This window comes from Rhamphochromis longiceps, linkage group LG3 (assembly GCF_057381845.1).
Source record: "Rhamphochromis longiceps isolate RC_006_pf linkage group LG3, R_longiceps_female_GT1.1, whole genome shotgun sequence".
NCBI lineage: Eukaryota > Metazoa > Chordata > Actinopteri > Cichliformes > Cichlidae > Rhamphochromis > Rhamphochromis longiceps.
Window position 1 is genome coordinate 71,468,193 of NC_140559.1, and position 19,286 is coordinate 71,487,478.

General features: G+C 42.7%; 1 protein-coding gene and 2 long non-coding RNA genes across 3 annotated transcripts in view; 2 read left to right on the forward strand and 1 right to left on the reverse strand.

Moving 5' to 3' along the window:
- The window catches only part of LOC146676653 (uncharacterized), a 448,379-nt gene that overhangs the window by 138,267 nt on the left and 290,826 nt on the right, over positions 1-19,286 (reverse strand). The window lies entirely within an intron of this gene.
- Positions 1-19,286, forward strand: part of LOC146676658 (uncharacterized) — a 55,183-nt gene that overhangs the window by 34,159 nt on the left and 1,738 nt on the right. Inside the window, exon 2 of the long non-coding RNA XR_014910574.1 lies at positions 19,106-19,279. This is a non-coding gene — a long non-coding RNA (uncharacterized LOC146676658). The remainder of the gene's footprint in view (positions 1-19,105; positions 19,280-19,286) is intronic.
- LOC146676659 (protein NLRC3-like) lies at positions 1,588-16,755 on the forward strand. Its single transcript, XM_085400847.1, has 9 exons — positions 1,588-1,971; positions 3,040-3,171; positions 3,284-3,433; positions 3,550-3,663; positions 6,895-6,971; positions 7,088-8,879; positions 10,390-10,566; positions 13,190-13,366; positions 16,560-16,755. The coding sequence occupies exons 2-9, from the start codon at positions 3,083-3,085 to the stop codon at positions 16,753-16,755; spliced, it is 2,772 nt and encodes a 923-aa protein (XP_085256973.1). The 5' UTR covers positions 1,588-1,971; positions 3,040-3,082.

Genomic DNA, 19,286 nt, shown 5'->3' on the forward strand with positions numbered 1-19,286 from the left:
CATGTCCTGTCCGTATACGCGAGCCACCCATTGCGGAAGGTGCAAGATTGATAAGGAGAGTCCTCAGTATATATTGCGGGACAGACAGGATCCTTTAGCTCAGCGCGACAGTGTGCTCATAGAGAGATATCGATATTCCCGTGAGGGTATTATTCACTTAACCAACTTGTTGACGAGGGGGTGCAGGACCACCACCTGTCTTTCTTTGCTCTGCCCTTTTCTTGGTTGCTGTTATAAACAAACAAACAGATTATTTCAGGGTCTCTTTCCAAGAGACGAAAAGCAATATAAGTGATAAATATTACCATTCTGTAGAATATTCTTATATTTCACTTTTACTTGTTCCCATGTTCTAGTGGGTCCTGTTGTGGCTCTAATGTGAAAGGGGATATAATATAACATAATATAATATAATGTAATATAATATTGGATAATATAGTGTGATATGAAATTACTTACGAGTTTAATTTGTCAGCAACTTCCTGCCAGCCCTCTCTCCTTGCTTTTGCAGCCTTTGCAGTGTTCCCTTGCGTTCTGATTAAACTCTGAAACTCCTGAAATCCCTCACTCAAGAGTTCTTGCTCTGCTGCCGAAAAATACCGAGCCGAGCGCGCTCCTTCGACATTTTCGCCGACCAATCAAAGGGTTGCCGATCAATGTTTCTACTATCGATGCGTAGCCCCTGTTAAGCCACCCAGTGATCTCACATTACTTCATCCAGCTGTACTAATCGTCAACAGCAGGTGTGTTCGGAGAACCGGATTAGCGAGCTCACGGTTAGCGCGATGATTTGATCTTGGATGTAGTAAGTGACGTACGAAGAACGGGCCCCTGCTCTAACTCCTGAGCTACAGACAGAAGAGGAGTTTGTTAAGAATTTTATGACAACTGTCAAAGTTTTTTTTCTATTGTTTATTAAATGAATCTTATTAAATTTGAGTAGAACGTTCCTTTTATTTCTCTGAAACCTTGCAGCTTTTGGTGGTTAAACTGCAAATATATAGAGAAGGTAACCCAGAGGAAGAATGCACAGAGACTTTAAGGTCAGCTATCAAGAATCATTTTTACGCATTTTGATGCAATGTTATGATATTTGATGTTGAAATTGATTAGAAACGACTAATTTCATTTCTACAGAATTATGCAGTGTGGGTGTCCAAGAAGATGAATTCAGAATTTCATGTCAACTATCATATATGATTGAATACAGAACCTTCATACACCTACCTGAAACCATTTAAATGACATTATTGAGTTCCTTCAAAGTTTCTCCGTTTGAACAGAGTTGTTCTTTAATTTCTCGTGTCTCAAGCAGCAGTTTGAGGTGAAACTATGGATGCATGAAAGAGCAGCTGAGCCAAATGACAACTGAATTTCAACTATAAGAGATGATTTTCAGAAATATTTTACATTTTTTGAAGTTATTTTAGATTTGAATGAATCATGAATGAAGAAGCATTACCAGAAAAATTAAGAAGAAAAGACAACTTGAGTGAAAAACAAATGACACTGTGGCTTTATTTCTGTTAACTTCCTGAAAACCATGTGTGTTGTTATGTGTGTGATCAGCAAAAAGGGATAAGAAGCAGCACTACCGTAAAACTTAGCGTTGAAGCTCAAGTTTGGCAGATAACGGGTGGCAGGCGTGGCTCACACTTGACCACGGTGTTGGAGAAACTCTGAGCTCCGGGTCTTTATAATCACTCTGCGGAGCTCACAGAGACTGCAGGGAGGACAGGAGGACAGAGCAGACTTTGTGAATTATTTTTTATCTTAGATGTAATATAAATCCAACACAGGCATCTGAGGAAAAGGATCGTGCTACAAACTTTCGTTTCTCTTCCAACAGAAAGCAGAGGAGTGGAGTTACTCAGAGACTGACTGGATTAAACACACCAAAGGTTTATATTCCAGTTGGACCGTATCTCTTACCAAGGTCTGCACTACGTATCAGGATTTGATCTTATTCAGGTAATATCAGGGTTCTTATAGGGGTTTGTTCACAATAGTAACTCATGCAGCCATTTTTCAGTCTCACTGACCAAACTTTTTACAACATGCTGCATTTTTAATAGTAAACTTCTGTTCAGTGCTTTTCCTGTCACACACTCATACATGTGTTTTGTCTGCAGCAGCAGCTGTGTTGTTGTTGTTAGATTGTATTATCTGTTTAATCTCTTCAACATGGTTTTAGTTTTCTTTGTAAAGTCAGCAGCTCTGTCACTTTTCTCTGATTCCTCTTCTGCTCGACACTCAGCTGACACTCAGTTTCATTTCCACATTCATGAAGTTGTTGTCCAAGCGAATCATAGGCTCCATGATCGGTCAGCAAACTGTGTCCAGGCAGACAGGTTGGATAAGAACAGGGGTGTCAAACTCAAATACACAGTGGGCCAAAATTCAAAACTGGAACAAGGTCGCGGGCTAACGTTAATATTTACTGAAAAAAAAAATCTTCCTCCAGATTTAAGAATGAATCTTTTCTTATGGACTCAAACAAGTTTTGCTGAAAAACTGAATATGGAACAAGCAAAGCTTAATACTAAACAATATATATATTAGCTGTATAATACCAGTTGGCCAGCTCTAATAATAATTTAGTATTGGCTTCGCGGGCCAAATGTAATTAGGCTGCGGGCCAAATTTGGCCCGCGGGCCAGAGTTTAACACCTATGGATAAGAATAACAGATTTATGTTTGATTACGCCCGTTTCCAATTCAGTTCCAGTCATTCCTGGCCCCAGGAGGTTGATGGGGGTGGGAGATGGGGGGCAGTGGGTTGTAAGCACAATGTAGATGAGTGGAGGCTTAATGTACTTAAACTTCCAGTCACAGTGAATCAGTGTGTGTCAGTGAATGCATCATGTGTGCTTCATGGCTCCATCTAGTGGACTGATAGTAGAAGTAGAGCAGCTGATGGCAGCTTCCTGTGCCTCACACTGCTGTCTGACTGCATTCAGCTGATATTTGGACAGCACACATGATGGAAAGGAGGATTTTGGTTGATGTGCACATGAATGATTTGTGTTTCCTCTGCAGGTGAAGGTAGAAAGTGTGTGTGAGCTGATGTGAATTGAGCAGCATGGATCAGTGTGAGGACAGAGAGGAGGGAGTCCCTCCCTCTAAAAGCACTCTGTGTGGGGAACATGAGAGCCAGACCAAAGCTCAGAGGTGAGATGACCATCTCTAACTGTCCATGACTCTTCTCCATGTCACAGCTCAGCACTCACATCACTGCTCCATCATTATTCACACTCATACCTCTGTGTGTGTTGTTTTAAAGCCCAGAGCTGTGGGGCGTACCAGGCTCAGCTGGACATAACCCTGAAACTAATCCAGAGCCTGGACCTGAACCCAGCTGTGTTTCCTTAAAGAGCAACAGGTCGAAGGATGCTGCTGTAAACTTTAACAAAAGACTGTTATGTGACAAAGAGTAAGTAGCCTACATTATTTTTATGAGTTTCACATTGTTCATCATGTCTTTAATTTAATATTTCCAGTTTTTCTTCCTGTCTCATGAAGCTGTGACATTTATTCTTTTTCTTTTAGGATCAATAAGAGGCCAGAATCTCCTGGACCTGAACCCAGCTGTGTTTCCTTAAAGAGCAACGTGTCGAAGGATTTTTATATAAACTTTAAAGGCTGTTCTTCTGCTGCTGAGAGGTAATGTGTGTCTAGATGTTGTTCCTGACTCTGTATTTCTGAATAAATCCTCATGTTTAATATCAGCTCAGCTCTTTTTCACACATTTCTATGTTGGTATGTGAAGCGGTGTGTGTTGGAGTGTTTCCACAAACACAGCAGTCAGAGTGGAAAGAGTGGATGTTGTAGGAGGTGTTTGTGTAGTGAAGAGGCTGAGTGTCTGTAGGACTCCAGCTGCTCCAGCAGGTGTCTCCTTTGTGCTTTGCTTCAAACACAGTGTAGGGAGGAGCTTCCACTCAGGTGTTTCAGGTGTTGCTGGATGGAGGAGGACAAATAGTTTTTCCCTTCAGTGACACTTCAGCAGCTCAATGTTCTGGGAGATGTTTGTCTTTATGAAGGTTTATGGATTCTTGTTCTTACTTTGGTGAAACTGAGCAATACATTTTCCATCTAACATTTAAAGTAAATTTCCAGGTGAATAAAAGATCTGCAGCTGCAGCCTCTGTGATGTTTCACAGTCTGAAAGTAACAAATTCAACCAGAGTTCAAACAAAGGCTTAATATACGTGTGTGTTTGATATAATGCCAACAAGTACAAATAGGTGTTCTTACAGGTCTTAATCACAGAGCTCTGATAAGTCTGGTGACTTTCACACTCAGCAATTTTGCTGCCTTTTATTTTATATTGGCCTTTTTAAAGCCCTTCAAAGTCTCCCACATTCATACAGAGCTTTTAACACCAAACTCCTTTACAGTCCTTCTCCTCTCACACACGATCACACGACTGATTTGTCTGCAGCAGCTGTGTTACTGCTAGTATTTTATTATGTGTGTAATCTCCTCATATTGTTCCTGTGGTTTAGTTTGACTTCCTTCTGCAAACTCAGCTGCTCTGTTGCTGATACACGTCTCCATGAATATGATTGATCAGATGCTGCCAACACCATGTGTTTCATGTGAGCGCTCAGCTGAAACCCTGGGTTGACTTATCGAGTTAATAACAAGCTTCACGTGACTGTGAATGCTAAAGTGAATCCAGATAAAGGAAAGAGACCCTGCTAATGTTGGACTCACTTCTTAGTGTAGATCCCAGGAGGAAGTTCAACATAGCCATTCTTTGTGCTAGCTCGACCAAACCTGAGACCACAGTGCAGGATAATGATCATCATCTGTCTCTGTCAAGGACATTTAAAATCCACAAATAACAAACATAATTATATTTGATCATTAAAAATGATGATTAAACAAAGTGTCAAACATACTTAAGTAGAAGGACTGATGTTTGTGTTAAAATACCCTCTTAAAGCTGAAATACTGATTCAACTTTCTCCAAAAGTTGATTCTGTTCATCTGGACGCAGCATTTTGTGGGAGAAACGTTTCGTCATCATCCAGGTGACTCCTTCAGTCTGAGCTGACTGCAGGTTTCCAATCTTATAAACAGGACATTTGAATAATAACTGAAACCAGCCCACTGAAGGAACAATGGGCTGGGAGGTCAGTTCCTTAATCTTAATTATGCAAATTTGTGTGTGAATCTGTGAATGGGACTCATGACCATTGATCAACAACCACTGATCAATGGTCATGAGTCCCATTCACAGAGAGTTGGGGAATGGCTGCAATCACAGCATGTAAGATGGTGACAGATGTACCCTTAGGCCCCCTCCTCCATTCAGAGATGGTCTTTCCCTTTTCACGTAAATGGCCTCCTTGACTCCGCCCTCAAACCAGCGTTCCTCCCTGTCCAGGATTTTACATCCTCATCATTGAAAGAGTGTCCACTGGCCTGCAGGTGTAAATAGACTGCAGAGTCCTGGCCTGACGAGGTGGCTCTGCTGTGTTGTAGCCAGAGGTTGTTTGGTTTCCCCGATGTATAAATCCTGGCAATCCTCCTGCACTTAGCAGCGTACACTATGTTACTCTGTTACTCTGATCCTTGGGGTGGACCAGTTTTTGGCGCAGCGTGTTTTGGGGTTTAAAAGCCACAGAGACCCGGTGTTTAGAAAAAATCTGTCTCAACTGCTCCGATACTCCTGACACGTACGGGATCACTACAGGTTTTTGCTTAAGCAGCGGCTGGTAAATGTGGTTATCCCAGCTTTGACAAAAGTCCAGCTGGGATAACCACATTTACTCTACGTCCAGATGAACAGAATCAACTTTTGGAGATTTACTTTCCTGGATGATTAAGAATGCATCAAGACGTTCCTCCTAAAGTGTTATTCAGTGTTGTGACAGTCAGCTGCTTCAGCTGCTGCTGGGATGGGCTGTGGCAAAGAGAACAGAGAAAATCCAAATCAGAGTTTTTCTCTGAATTAAAAGCAAGGAAACAACAATATATTCTACATGGTGAAACTGATGGTTTATGCTGTTTGGGTCTGTTTTTCTGTATTTATGCAGATAAAGTGTAAACTCAGATGAATTATACCATCAAATGTTAAAGGAAAATATCAGGATGAGTGTCTGTGAGCTGAGAAGGACGTGAAGCGAGCAGTTTATCCCAGAGCTGAAGCTGCTCTGTGTGCAGAGATGAGCTCAGATTCCTGCTGTGATTGATCAACAGTCACAGAAATGTAGACTTGTAGTTATTACTGCAGTATGGTCACAGCAGATACTGATAAACATGTATTATGAGGATGGATGATCAAGTTTCTCACTCTCTCCTTTAAATCTCAGTTTTTTCTTCTTCACAGTTTATCTGTTAATTTATTAATGAATAACACTGAAAGAGTTTCTGTTATATTTCCCCTTGAACATCAGCTTATTAGGGCGGCATTAGGAAATAGCCCCCCTCCAAAGAATGAATAAATGAATGATGATAATAATAAAATGATTCAAAAGCAGAGCTCAGAGTGGTAGAATGGTCAAACATGGATCCACGGGTGGTTCAACTGCATTTGGTGACGTGACTAAAGCAAATCTTTCAAATAATCCCACCATCAACGGGATGTTGTCTCCTTTACTACGGTTACTTTACTTGGTCACCGTGTGAATTTCTTTGAAATGAACCAAATTCTTTTATTTGTCGGTTGTTGCATATTTAACCTCTACAGTGAGGAAAGGAGGAGATGAGGCCTCAACAATGTTGGGTTGTAGCTGTGGTTCAGGTTAGAGTGAGTGTCCATGGAATAAATGTAAGTCAGTGAACTGGAAACATGACTGTATTCAAACTTTGTTTTCCTTTTTATAATGAGTCTAATCAAAGGTGGACAGAAGTATCTCCACTGTGACTTTTCTGTGTCACCATCAGAGCTTCTGCACAGTGTGGAGAAAGATCCAGAAGCAGAGCTGGACTGCAGACAGCCAGTCAGAGCAGCTGTGTACAAAGTAAGACTGAACATCTGTCTGCTGATGGACTCATTTCTGAAAACTGGACTTCTTGTGTTGTTCAGACATTGAAGAGTTTTCTTTCTCTTTAGTCTCATTGTTTTTCTTTCTTTCAGCAGATGTTGGTCTGCAGGAGGTTTTAGATGAACATAAGATCAGTCTGAGGAGGAGATGTGAACGTGTGACTGAAGGAAGTGATGAAACAGGAAGTAGAACCCTCCTCAACAGGATCTACACTGAGCTCTACATCACAGAGGGACAGAGTGAAGAGGTTCATACCCAACATGAGGTGAGGCAGCTGGAGACAGCTTCCAAGATGGACGCCCTCCATGACGCTCCAATCAGGTGCCAGGACATCTTTAAAGCCTTACCTGACCAACAGAGACCCATCAGAGTGGTTCTGACCAACGGCGTGGCTGGTGTTGGAAAAACCTTCTCAGTGCAGAAGTTCACTCTGGACTGGGCAGAGGGCTTGGAGAACCAACATGTCAGTGTGGTGGTTCTGCTTTCATTCAGGGAGCTGAACCTGATCAGAGATGAGCAGTACAGTCTTCTGGAGCTGCTCCATGTTTTCCATCCAACATTACAGAAGGTCACAGCAGAGAAGCTGGCTGTCTCTCAGCTTTTGTTCATCTTTGACGGCCTGGATGAAAGCAGACTTTCATTGGATTTCACCAACAGGAAGCTGCTGTCTGATGTCACACAGAAGTCATCAGTCAGCCAGCTGCTGACAAACCTCATCCAGGGGAATCTGCTTCCCTCGGCTCTCGTCTGGATAACTTCCCGACCTGCAGCAGCCAATCAGATCCCTCCTACATGTGTTGACAGGCTAACAGAAGTCCGAGGCTTCACTGACGCCCAGAAGGAGGAGTACTTCAGGAGGAGATTCAGTGATGAAGAGCTGTCCAGCAGAATCATCTCCCACATGAAGACATCCAGGAGCCTCCACATCATGTGTAGTATCCCAGTCTTCTGCTGGATCACTGCTACAGTTCTGGAGCACATGTTGACTACAGAGCAGAGAGGAGAGCTGCCCAAGACCCTGACTGACATGTACTCACACTTCCTGCTGGTTCAGACAAAGAGGAAGAAGAACAAGTACCATGAGGGACATGAGACGAGTCCACAGGAGCTGACGGAGGCTGACAGGGAAGTTCTTCTGAAGCTGGGGAGGCTGGCGTTTGAACATCTGGAGAAAGGAAACATCATGTTCTACCAAGAAGACCTGGAGCAGTGTGGTCTGGATGTGACAGAGGCCTCGGTGTACTCAGGAGTTTGTACAGAGATCTTCAAAAGAGAGTGTGTGATCTTCCAGAAACCAGTCTACTGCTTTGTTCATCTGAGCATTCAGGAGTTTCTGGCTGCTGTCTACATGTTCCACTGTCACACCAACAGGAAGACAAAGGTGCTGAAGAACTTTTTGGGAAAAAAATACAACGAGTCCTCTCTGGATGATTTCCTGAACAGAGCCATGTATAAATCCCTCCAGAGTAAAAATGGCCACCTGGACCTGTTTGTTCGCTTCCTTCATGGCCTCTGTCTGGAGTCCAACCAGAGACTCTTAGTAGGTCTGCTGGGTCAGACAGAGATCAGTCCAGGAACCATCCAGAGAGTCATCAACAACCTGAAGGAGATGAACAGTTATGGAATCTCTCCTAACAGAAGCATCAACATCTTCCACTGTCTGATGGAGATGAACGACCTCTCAGTACATCAGGAGATCCAAGAGTTCCTGAAGTCAGAGAACAGATCAGAGAAGAAACTCTCTGAGATCGAGTGCTCAGCTCTGGCCTTCATGCTGCAGATGTCAGAGGAGGTTCTGGATCAGTTTGACCTGCAGAAGTACAACACATCAGAGCGGGGACGACAGAGACTGATTCCAGCTGTGAGGAACTGCAGAAAGGCTGGGTGAGTCCAGATGTGATCATTAACATCATTGATCAGTGTAGGTTAGTAGTTTAATGTTGAAAATAAAATCAGATTGTAACCACAAAGTGTTTGTGTCCGTACGCTGCAACCTTCCACACCATTCCTTTATTGTACAGACTCAGCAGCAGCTCCATGGATCCCAAATCCAAGAGTGGAGAACAGATTTGAAGTGTGTCACATCCATGCAGTCACAGCTGTTTCCACCATGTTTCCACTGATATTAATCCTGTTCAATGACACGTTTCATATCAGTGAATATGTTCTTTAGGACGTCCACTGACATGTTTAAGTGTCCTGCTGGAAATCACTCAAATCATCCATGAAATCCATGAAAAATCCTTTTAGTGTTTCTAACTTCACCCTCTGTCCTCTCTCTCTCTCCATCCTCCTCACTGCTTCTTTCACTGATAATCACACAAACATCGTATTCAGCTACAAAATAACACAATAATATCATCTGATGATCATTATTATAAGAGCAGGATCCATATTTGATATCAGAGTAACACACTGCTTGGTTATGTGCAGTCATCATCAGTGACTGTGGGTCAAACAGAAGCTCTCTGATTGGTTGCTGACCTTGGTCACCTGTCCACTCTCACCTGTTTGTGTTTGCTCTCTCTTTGCTGTCTCCATCCTCTCTCTCCTTTCTCTCCCTCTCTGTCTTTGTACGTCACTCAGGTCCAATGGAAACAGTGACATTTACAAACCAATCAAAGACAAACTGATCCATGTCAGGTTATAACAATATTCAAAGTGAATACAGGCTGCTGCTGGACACAGACAGGTAACATCATTGTGACTTGCTGTCACCTGGATCTGGACTCATAAACACTGAAGCCCTGAACAGGAATACAAATCATTTTCTGCCAACTAGCGACACACCAGCAGATAATGGCTCAGAAAGCTAAAATGAGCCAATCATTTCTGTGTTTAGTTCCCCTGAAATCAGATCTGATATCAGCAGCTCTGAGTTCATTCATCATTATTGTCCAGTGATGAGATTTCTGCTCCGTTTGGTAACAGTCAGCAGGTTTTTCCTGCGTGTGGACGTGAACAGTCGTACCTGACAGCAGGTAGCAAACAGAGATCATCTTTCCAGCTGGAACTCTTCACTGAGCTGAACTCATTCAAAATGTTCTGGAGTCAAAACAGGAAACAGTCCAAATGTGTGTCTTCACTCTGACTCTGGATCAGATCTCAGTGACAGACTGTGGACATTATGGAAGCCTAAATGTGACACCATCTTCCTCCTTCATCTGCAGATTAAAGCCAAACAAAGATTCTCATTAAAAGTCTGCAGGTCTGAGAGAGACTCAATCGTTGTGTCATGTCAAACACAGTAAGAGGAGCTGAAGCACAGATGTGAAGAGCAGATTCATCAGATTATGACCTCACTCTGTTTTGTCTTCATATACATTCAGTCTGTGTTTATAATGCAGATTTTCTGCTTTTATAATAACACATTTTATATTTTCTATCATCACAGACTGACTCAGTGTCGACTCTCAGAATCTCACTGTGAAGTTGTGGCCTCAGCTCTGAAGTCCAACCCCTCCCATCTGACAGAGCTGGACCTGAGTAACAACCTCAACCTGCAGGATTCAGGTGTGAAGCTTCTGTGTGCTGGACTGGAGAGTCCAAACTGTCGACTGGAGACTCTGAGGTGAGTTCACTGACTGCGGCTGTTGTTGTTTTTCTATATTTCATGTCTTTGATGTTTGAAACTTTCTTTAGTTCCTAAATGTTCAGGATGTGTCTGAAGACAAATGTGAAGAAGTTTGAGTGCTTTCAGAAATGTTGTCTTTCCAAACGACTGAACAACAGTTTTTGACTTGAGCAGGGTTCATTTAAAGGCTGACAGAAGTGGAGTGGTGATGGGGAGATGTTTGACAGGACAGTGTTTCAGCCTCCACAGGTTCATGTTGTGCTCCATCAGTCAGTGAAGATGAAGTCAGTGCTGATGAGGCTGTAGAGTGTGTGAGGGATGTGAATGAGGATGATGAAGATCTGATGATAGCAGATAAAAACAGGCTGCAGAGACTTTGAGCCATACAGGGCACACAGTGTGTGTACAGAACAGCTGAAATCATTATGGAGGCCTCACTGGAATATGGAAGCATCACAGTACAGCTTCAGTGAAGCATTAAAGTCTCTGATATGAGATGAGAAATGAAGCAGCCAGAGCTTTTTCATGAGTGGAAACCCACTGTGACTGTGAGCTGCTGCTACAGCCTCCAGATTAGCCAGCAGCTCATCCTGCTCAACATTTCCTCACCAACTTTAATGGAAGTGTGATGTTTTCAGCTGGAGTGTTGGTCAGGGTGGCCTCCCTCTCCTCTTCTTCTCCTCTTCCTCTTTCATTTGTAAAGCCACTTCTGCTGCTTTCATTCATTTGGAAGTCCTGTAGCTGAGTTTGGGAGAGACTAACAGCCTCGGCAGCAGAGGGGAGAAAGGCTGTGACACCACCACTTTACTCTGTTCTACCTGTCACATCATTTTATCAGGAAACAAATATGCTCATGTTTTTACTATGTTTGTCTTGAAGATGTAAGAAGATCACATGGTGCTTTTTATTATTGTGTTGGTTTGTTTCCTGTCTCTTAGATGGAGCCAGCTGTGCGTGGCCCCTGGGCCTGTGGTCAGAGTGTGTGCTGGATAATCCGGCCCAGGATGAGGCCAAACTGACATGGGATGAAATGTCTGTCACATAATTGAGCTTAGTGTAGTTTCATTTCTGCACAATTTAAAAACAACCAAAACTTTGTTCTGTCTTTTCTATGTTATACTGTAGACTTTCTTTGATACTGTGTCCAAAAGCAGCAGCTTTTACTTTGAAGGGGAGGCGTCTCTGTTTCCTCTTCAGGTTGGATGATGGAAGCAAATTAGTAGCTGTGTCCCAAAACGTCGGCTGCATCCTCCAGAGGCTGCATTTGAAGGCCGATTACGTCACAGCCAGGCGATGAAGGCTGTCCGTATTTGTCGACTCCTTCAAATGTGCCCGACAAATGCGTCCTTCATTTCCCCGAATTTGAAGGATTCGTCGGGTGTGTCCTTCGTGGCCCACCATATCCCAGAATTCATAGCGCGGCCCAGCCAAATTTCAGCTGCCAACAATGGCGGCAGCTACTAAGTTTTCAAATTACTCTTATTAATCTTTCTGGGTCACAAAATAAACTTTTAACATATTTTCAGGCGAGAAAGTAGCTGTGTAAACTTCAAATATCTGCTTGGTTTATCAAGACATCGCATATTTGCAAAAGTGTGCCGACGTTTTCGGAGACGTCTGTTACCCACCCGCTCGCTAGCAAGCCGGGGGGTTCAATGGTCACTCCAGCCGGCGAGAGCAGCGGACGCCCGGCTTCATCGTTTTCAGACCCCGCTCTTTCGCTACTCAGGTGAAACACGATATATAAGTCACTCGGATAACTTAAAAATGTAATTGTTTGCCTTTTTTCTGTGTTTTATTTGTTCCGGAGTAAATCGGTTTGGCTGAGATCAAAGTTCCTCCGGGATTTTCACACAGCTGAATAAACGTTAAACAGGAAACTGATTAAACAGAAGTGTGAGACGGTCGAGAGTTTACGCCAGTGTCCTGTTATATTTTAGATAGCAAGGAGCAGACGGCCGAGTTTATTAAACTCCACCGACACAGCGGTGACGCAAATCTGAAGGCTAGACCGTCCCATTTCACAGCCTCGCACTTCCAGCCTTTTCGGTCTTTGAAGGACCCGGCCCACGTAGACCGCGAATACCGGGTCCTCCGAAGGATGCAGCCGACGTTTTGGGACAAAGCTAGTGTGTGATGTTCTTTCAGTGTTGCACTTTGTAGACGCTCCCTGAGCACTGGTCTCACAGCCAGCTGCACATAGAGACCAGTGTTGTTAGTCCAGGTCAGAAGATGACTTGTTGGAATGAAAATGAGCTTGTAGTTTGTCTGCTTTAATAATGTGACTGGAAAAAGGTGTTGGACTTCAAATATGTCCATTTCTTTCACACTTCACCTTTAAAAGTGAAGCCTTGTGATTCCTGGAAGGAAAAACATGACTTTTTCAAGTCTTTGTCCTGTTTTTATGATAAATGTACGACTTTAATGTGAAACATTCAGAGTTTTTTCTCTTGTTGTGTTTGTTTGAAGCTGCTTCCTGTTGGCTTCAGCTGTTTGGAGTTTCCATTTTCTAAACTTCTACATTCTGAACCTTCTTCAGCTCTGAACAGATGATGAAACACTGAATGATTTCAAGCTCACACTTTGTCTAATAAACTTACATCTTTCATTCTTTATACAGATTGAGGGACTGTGGTTTGTCAGAGATCAGCTGTGATTATCTGGCAGCAGCACTGAAGTCCAACCCCTCCCATCTGAGAGAGCTGGACCTGAGTGACAACTACAAGCTGCAGGATTCAGGAGTGAAGCATCTGTGTGGTTTCCTGGAGAGTCCAGGATGTGGACTTGAAACTCTGGGGTCAGTCAGCATGTTTTAGTTGTGCTGAGATGAATATGATGTGAAAGTTGTGCTGACACTAAACTGCAGACATCAGGCTGATATTATACTGATCCACACTGAGGATCTTCATGGTAAAGTCTGTTTTCTTCTTCTCTGGTTTCGTCCATTGACTGCAGCAGAACAATGTTCACATTTCAAACAGTGAGACTCAACGTATGGCCCGCGGCCCACATGCGGCCTGCCCACCTTTCCTGATTCAGAGAGAGGGGACCCTGATTAACTGTGTAGTGTTCTTCCTCACAGTTCTAAGTATCAGACACAACAATGAATAATCCACAGCTGACTGTCTTTAGCAGGTCAAAGGTCACGGCACACAGCAGGCAGTGGGAAATATTATAATTCTGATCATTTATCAGCACATATCCATATGTATAAAAACAAAGCTGACACTGTGAGACTTGATCAGAGGTGTGATCATCACAGCAGAGGCCTTTGTGTCAAAGTCACTGAGGATCAAACAGAAACACATGAAGCCGATTTTCCTGTTCTGGCTTTTTATAGCAGATAACCTTCAAAATATTCTGCAGTCCATCAAAAACTGAAGCAAACCATGAATCAACATGTGAACATGAGCTGATGCTGCTGAAGTGAAGCAAAGTTACAGAGGTTTGATTACAGACACAGCTGAGAGTTTGTAATCTGTCATCATTTTAAAAGGTTTACATTTCTTCAGTATATCCACATTTGCAGCTGGTACCTCAACCTCCACTTGTCCAACACAACTGCTGTCCACTGCCTCCATGACATTGTGATTTTGCTGTTGGTCTTCTGTCAGATCTTCATCAATCACTTCTGCACGGGGCACACCTTCAGACTCTGCAGCTGCATAACGAAAGCCTGTAAGATAAAATTAGACATAAGGTAAATGTACACCAATATTCCAATGACAGGTGTGTGATTCATCTGGAAGTTATGTGCGGATTAGTGTACAGTGATAGCAATTTAGTATGTTTTTAGAGGGGGGGGGGGTTGTTTACCTCCGATGGGTGCTCTTTTTCGCTTCCGTTGCGTACGCCTTGAGTGCCGGTCCGAGTCTGATACAGGTATGTCGTCATGCCCCATGTGCAGTGTTGGTGCCCAGTCTGGATTTGTTACATCCATTTCATATGCTGGTTTGCCTGCAATAATGCCAAATCATAAGCTACTCAGTCGACATGATGTGGTTCTGCAGCATCACACATTAGCATGTTTTATCTCATTATCTATGACCTCAGCACATTGAAAATAACACTAAAAGCCTTTCAAGAGTGATATGAATTAATTTAGAACTCACCGGAAAGAAAATGCCGTGAGCAAACCAACAAAAAGCTGGGGATTGCAGAGAACTCGATATCCGCTCGTCTCACCGCTGCAATCCAAGCCTGACGTCTTTGTTTAGTAATATCGGATACATGGGATCCCTCACGTTGCCTCCAGGATGGAAAACGATGAAAAGAGAGCCCGTTATCCAGCTTCTTGCCTTCACGATCGTGTGATCTAACGTTGCAACCGACAACACAACACGTACGATCCATAGCTGAAATGGTATCCTTTGGCTGGCCTACTGTCATGGCGGAAGGGGGCATGGCCCATCTCCCGTGACATCACGCTCCAAAGCCCTATAGGTGGGAAAATGTACCATGTCGACCAATCAAAAATGATATGGAAACATGACATTTGGTTGTTTAGCAAAAGGGGGAAGTTTTAGGAGTGACCGGCAAGAGAGAGCGAGTGAGCGAAAGAGAGAGAGAGTTTTGATACGTGAGAGATTTGTGACGTTTACCGTGTTTGGTCTCAAGTTAGTTTGTTGTCTTGTGTATTTAGTGTGTAGCTGTTGTTTTGTTTTGTGTGTCAGTTCTACTAGTGATCGTCACAGTTGCTGCCTTAAAGCCAACAAAGGCAGATTGCAGTGTAAACGCTGAGTGACACACCTGCTGTCAGACCTGCAGGTTTATCCCTGTGCTGTTCTCATATGTGTTAGAGTGACACAAACTATTGTTTGACACCTGATTGTTCTGTAAATAGTTTGAAATGATTATATGAAAAACGTCTGAGCCTTGGCTGCATTTTTTGGTAAATAGTACCATATAACTTTGTTGTTTGCAAAACGTGTGCGTATTTTTAAAAGTGTACAATCTCTATTTGCATTTCAAGTTATGAAGATGATTCGTTAAACATGTGTGTGGTTTTTACAGTCAAAATATCACTTTCTACTTGTATTTTAAATTTTGTCTGAATTTAGATAAATTGTGCTGATACAGTTGGTCAAAATGAGAAAATAACAGATTGGCAAGATAAACTGTTTTTAAAGGTAAAATATAGAGGCCACATCAAAAGTAGTCAAGAAGGGTTAAAGGCTAAAAGCAAAGTTGTCACCAAGTACTGTTTATATTTGTGTGTATTGCTGCAGCTTTTTTGAGTATTAATTTGGTGCCTTTGTGTGAAATAATGGTATTGTGAGTGATCCATATAGTCACAAAGAATAGCCACTTGTTTCTGTGCTACCAAAGTTCCCCGGCTTTCATTCAAAATGTGTTTATCGTCAGCACCTGCACATTAAACTACTTAAACATTATAAATGTCTTCAAGCTCACACTGAGGCCTGTGGGGTACTATCAGCCACTGAGACAGTACACACATTTATATGTGTTTGTATATGAATATTTCATACTTTAAGACTGCCTGTTTATTTTAGGGAGATGAACAAAATACATTGGAATTGTACAAAATAATATCATGGATGATAAATTAAATAGATTTTAAGTAGATGCTTGTGCATTCTTAAAGTCTTATATGTTGAACTGAACTATGTGATCTGTTCAAAGCCTTAATCTTAATTTGAAGTGAAATGTGCATTTTGAGTTTATACACTATGTATATAAGGCGACCGTTTCCTTTTGCAGTATTTTTGTGTGGTGTACTTTTCTATGTCTTAACAAAAGGGGAACAAAGGTGTTTAAGTTCACCTAGGATGATGTGTTTTAATTTTTACATGGTCTTGCTTGAATTTGACCCTGACAAAGGCGTATGAACTCTGTCAGCTGTTTGGAGTTTCCATTTTCTAAACTTCTACATTCTGAACCTTCTTCAGCTCTGAACAGATGATGAAACACTGAATGATTTCAAGCTCACACTTTGTCTAATAAACTTACATCTTTCATTCTTTATACAGATTGTGGGACTGTGGTTTGTCAGAGATCAGCTGTGATTATCTGGCAGCAGCACTGAAGTCCAACCCCTCCCATCTGAGACAGCTGGAGCTGAGCTCCAACAACAAGCTGCAGGATTCAGGAGTGAAGCATCTGTGTGGTTTCCTGGAGAGTCCAGGATGTGGACTTGAAACTCTGAGGTCAGTCAGCATGTTTTAGTTGTGCTGAGATGAATATGATGTGAAAGTTGTGCTGACACTAAACTGCAGACATCAGGCTGATATTATACTGATCCACACTGAGGATCTTCATGGTAAAGTCTGTTTTCTTCTTCTCTGGTTTAGTCCATTGACTGCAGCAGAACAATGTTCACATTTCAAACCTTCAAAGAAGAAGAAAAATCCTCCACTGGATAATTCACTGTGAAACTCTCCAACTCTTCATTCCACCTTAAAGTCTGTCTGACACTGAAATCCAAAGCAAAATGTGCGTTTGCTTTACAGACAGCAGTCCAACACAAACATACACACATCATCCAAAACACAGTCCAACATCCAAATCTCCTCCACTGCCAGCATGAATGATGGGAAAGAGAAGGAGGAACACTCTGACATTCAGGGTTAGAATGAGTTTCATGAAGCAGACTGTGAAGATCAAAGCTGCATTAGAAAGCTTACATGAATGAATGAGTGGACAGAAGTGGACAGAGATCATCTGAAGCACTTCAAAGGCTTTAAATCAGCACATTTCTCTTTATTCTTTATCAACTCTGTTAGTTTCTCTCAGTTTTCTGTGGAATGAAGCTAACAGCAGGCTAATAAGATGCTGACCAATAGGTTTCTATTAAAGGTTGTAATTTGTATATGAAAAAGTGCTTTGGCTCAGCAGGGATCAGCTTACAGGTAGAATACAGCTGCTGGATGGGATTAGCATGTCATAGCTATCTACCAAACTGCTAACTGGGGGATTTCAGGCCATCTATGGATCATTTTTGCTAACTGTTTATTCAGCTTAGGCTCACAGGGCTGCAGCCTGTGCCCTAGCTGTCATAGGGCAAGAGGCGTGGTCCACCTGCACAGGTGAGCAGTCCATCACAGGGCCAACAGAGAGAGACAGAGAAGCACTCTCTCACATCCACACCTACAGCCAATTTAGAAGCACCAATGAACCTAAGCAGCATTTCATTGGACTGTGGGAGAACATCCAACCTCCACAGAAAGGCCAACAAGCTTCAACCTACAACCTTCTTGCTTTAAGGCACTAGTGCGAACCACTTTTCCCCATTTCAGCCCAAATCCTGCATCTTCCTGTTTCTGACTCCAGGCCAGCTCCACTAACACTTTCTCATCAGACACTGCCACCTAGTGGAGGAAGTCTTAGTTCCATTTGAAGCTTCAGATTACAGTTAGTTCCTTTACAAAGAGGTGGAGGTGGTGGGGCCACAGCACCATCATCACTGAGTGCCATAGGACACTTAACCTTTGTTTCCATATGCTGGGAACTTCCTGTTGTTCCAAGGAGGACTGGAAAATGTGTGAAAATCTCCCAGTCAGTTCCTCACAGCACACTTCAATCATTTCCCTCCCACAGCATCAGGACCAGGGCTTTTTCTCTCTTTGGTCCCACTAAGAGATTTCCACACAAACACCTCATCAGTGGGACTCTCAGAGCTACCAGCCCTTTGCTACAATCACAAAGCTCTTCATTGAAATCAATGATATCAAAGCTGGAATCAAATGAGTCCAAGTCTTCTGCTGATTCAGCATCACATTCATCTTTGCTCCTTGTTCTGCATCCCCACCATGGACTTCATTCCTTTCCAAGCCAGCCTTGAGTGTCCTTTATTCAGCTCATCCTCTGCTTTACTTTTACACCTGATTTTAGCTGCTTTATCTCTCTTTCAACAAGTTTCTGTGCCTCAATCTTTTTCTTCTCTCCCTCATAACAAGACAGCTTCTTCTGCCTGAGAACATGTTGGAGTGATTTACTAATCCAGGGCTGCTTATTGGGAAAATACTTCCTGTTTCCAAAGTAATCCCCATTTTTCCCAGAAAGAAATGTAAGTAGAAATCGATGATCTCAGTGAGAACATGAGCCTTTAAAAAGTCCCAGTGGGTGCAGTCAAAGCAGTCCCTCAGTCCCAGTATAGAGTCTTTGGTCCAGACTGGAACAACTGTGTGCCCAGTTTGAGCTCTCTTCAGTGCTGTGACCTGACAGACCCAGAGGGGCCATCACATCACATTTAGGAGCTCCCCTAATGGAGCCACAACACATGTCCAACACTTAGTCTGTCTTGTTGGACCAACTGGAAGAAATGATTCAAGGACTTAGTCACAGAACAGAGATTCAAATCTCCAAAATCCAACTGGCTGCATCAGGACATATAGTCTGAAACTCTGCACAGTTTCCTGTTTGAAGCTGCTTCCTGTTGGCTTCAGCTGTTTGGAGTTTCCATTTTCTAAACTTCTACATTCTGAACCTTCTTCAGCTCTGAACAGATGATGAAACACTGAATGATTTCAAGCTCACACTTTGTCTAATAAACTTACATCTTTCATTCTTTATACAGATTGATGAGCTGTGGTTTGTCAAAGATCAGCTGTGATTATCTGGCAGCAGCGCTGAAGTCCAACCCCTCCCATCTGAGACAGCTGCACCTGTACGGAAACAACCTGAAGGATCCAGATGTGAAGCAGCTGTCTGATCTTCAGCAGAGTCCAGACTACAGACTGGAGACTCTGGGGTCAGTA

Excerpts from the sequence above, each read along its gene's own strand:
- LOC146676659 (XM_085400847.1), top strand. The coding sequence starts at position 3,083 with ATGGATCAGTGTGAGGACAGAGAGGAGGGAGTCCCTCCCTCTAAAAGC. Across the intron at positions 6,972-7,087 it reads TCAGAGCAGCTGTGTACAAA|CAGATGTTGGTCTGCAGGAG; the intron begins GTAAGACTGAAC and ends TCTTTCTTTCAG. Across the intron at positions 13,367-16,559 it reads TGTGGACTTGAAACTCTGGG|ATTGTGGGACTGTGGTTTGT; the intron begins GTCAGTCAGCAT and ends TTCTTTATACAG.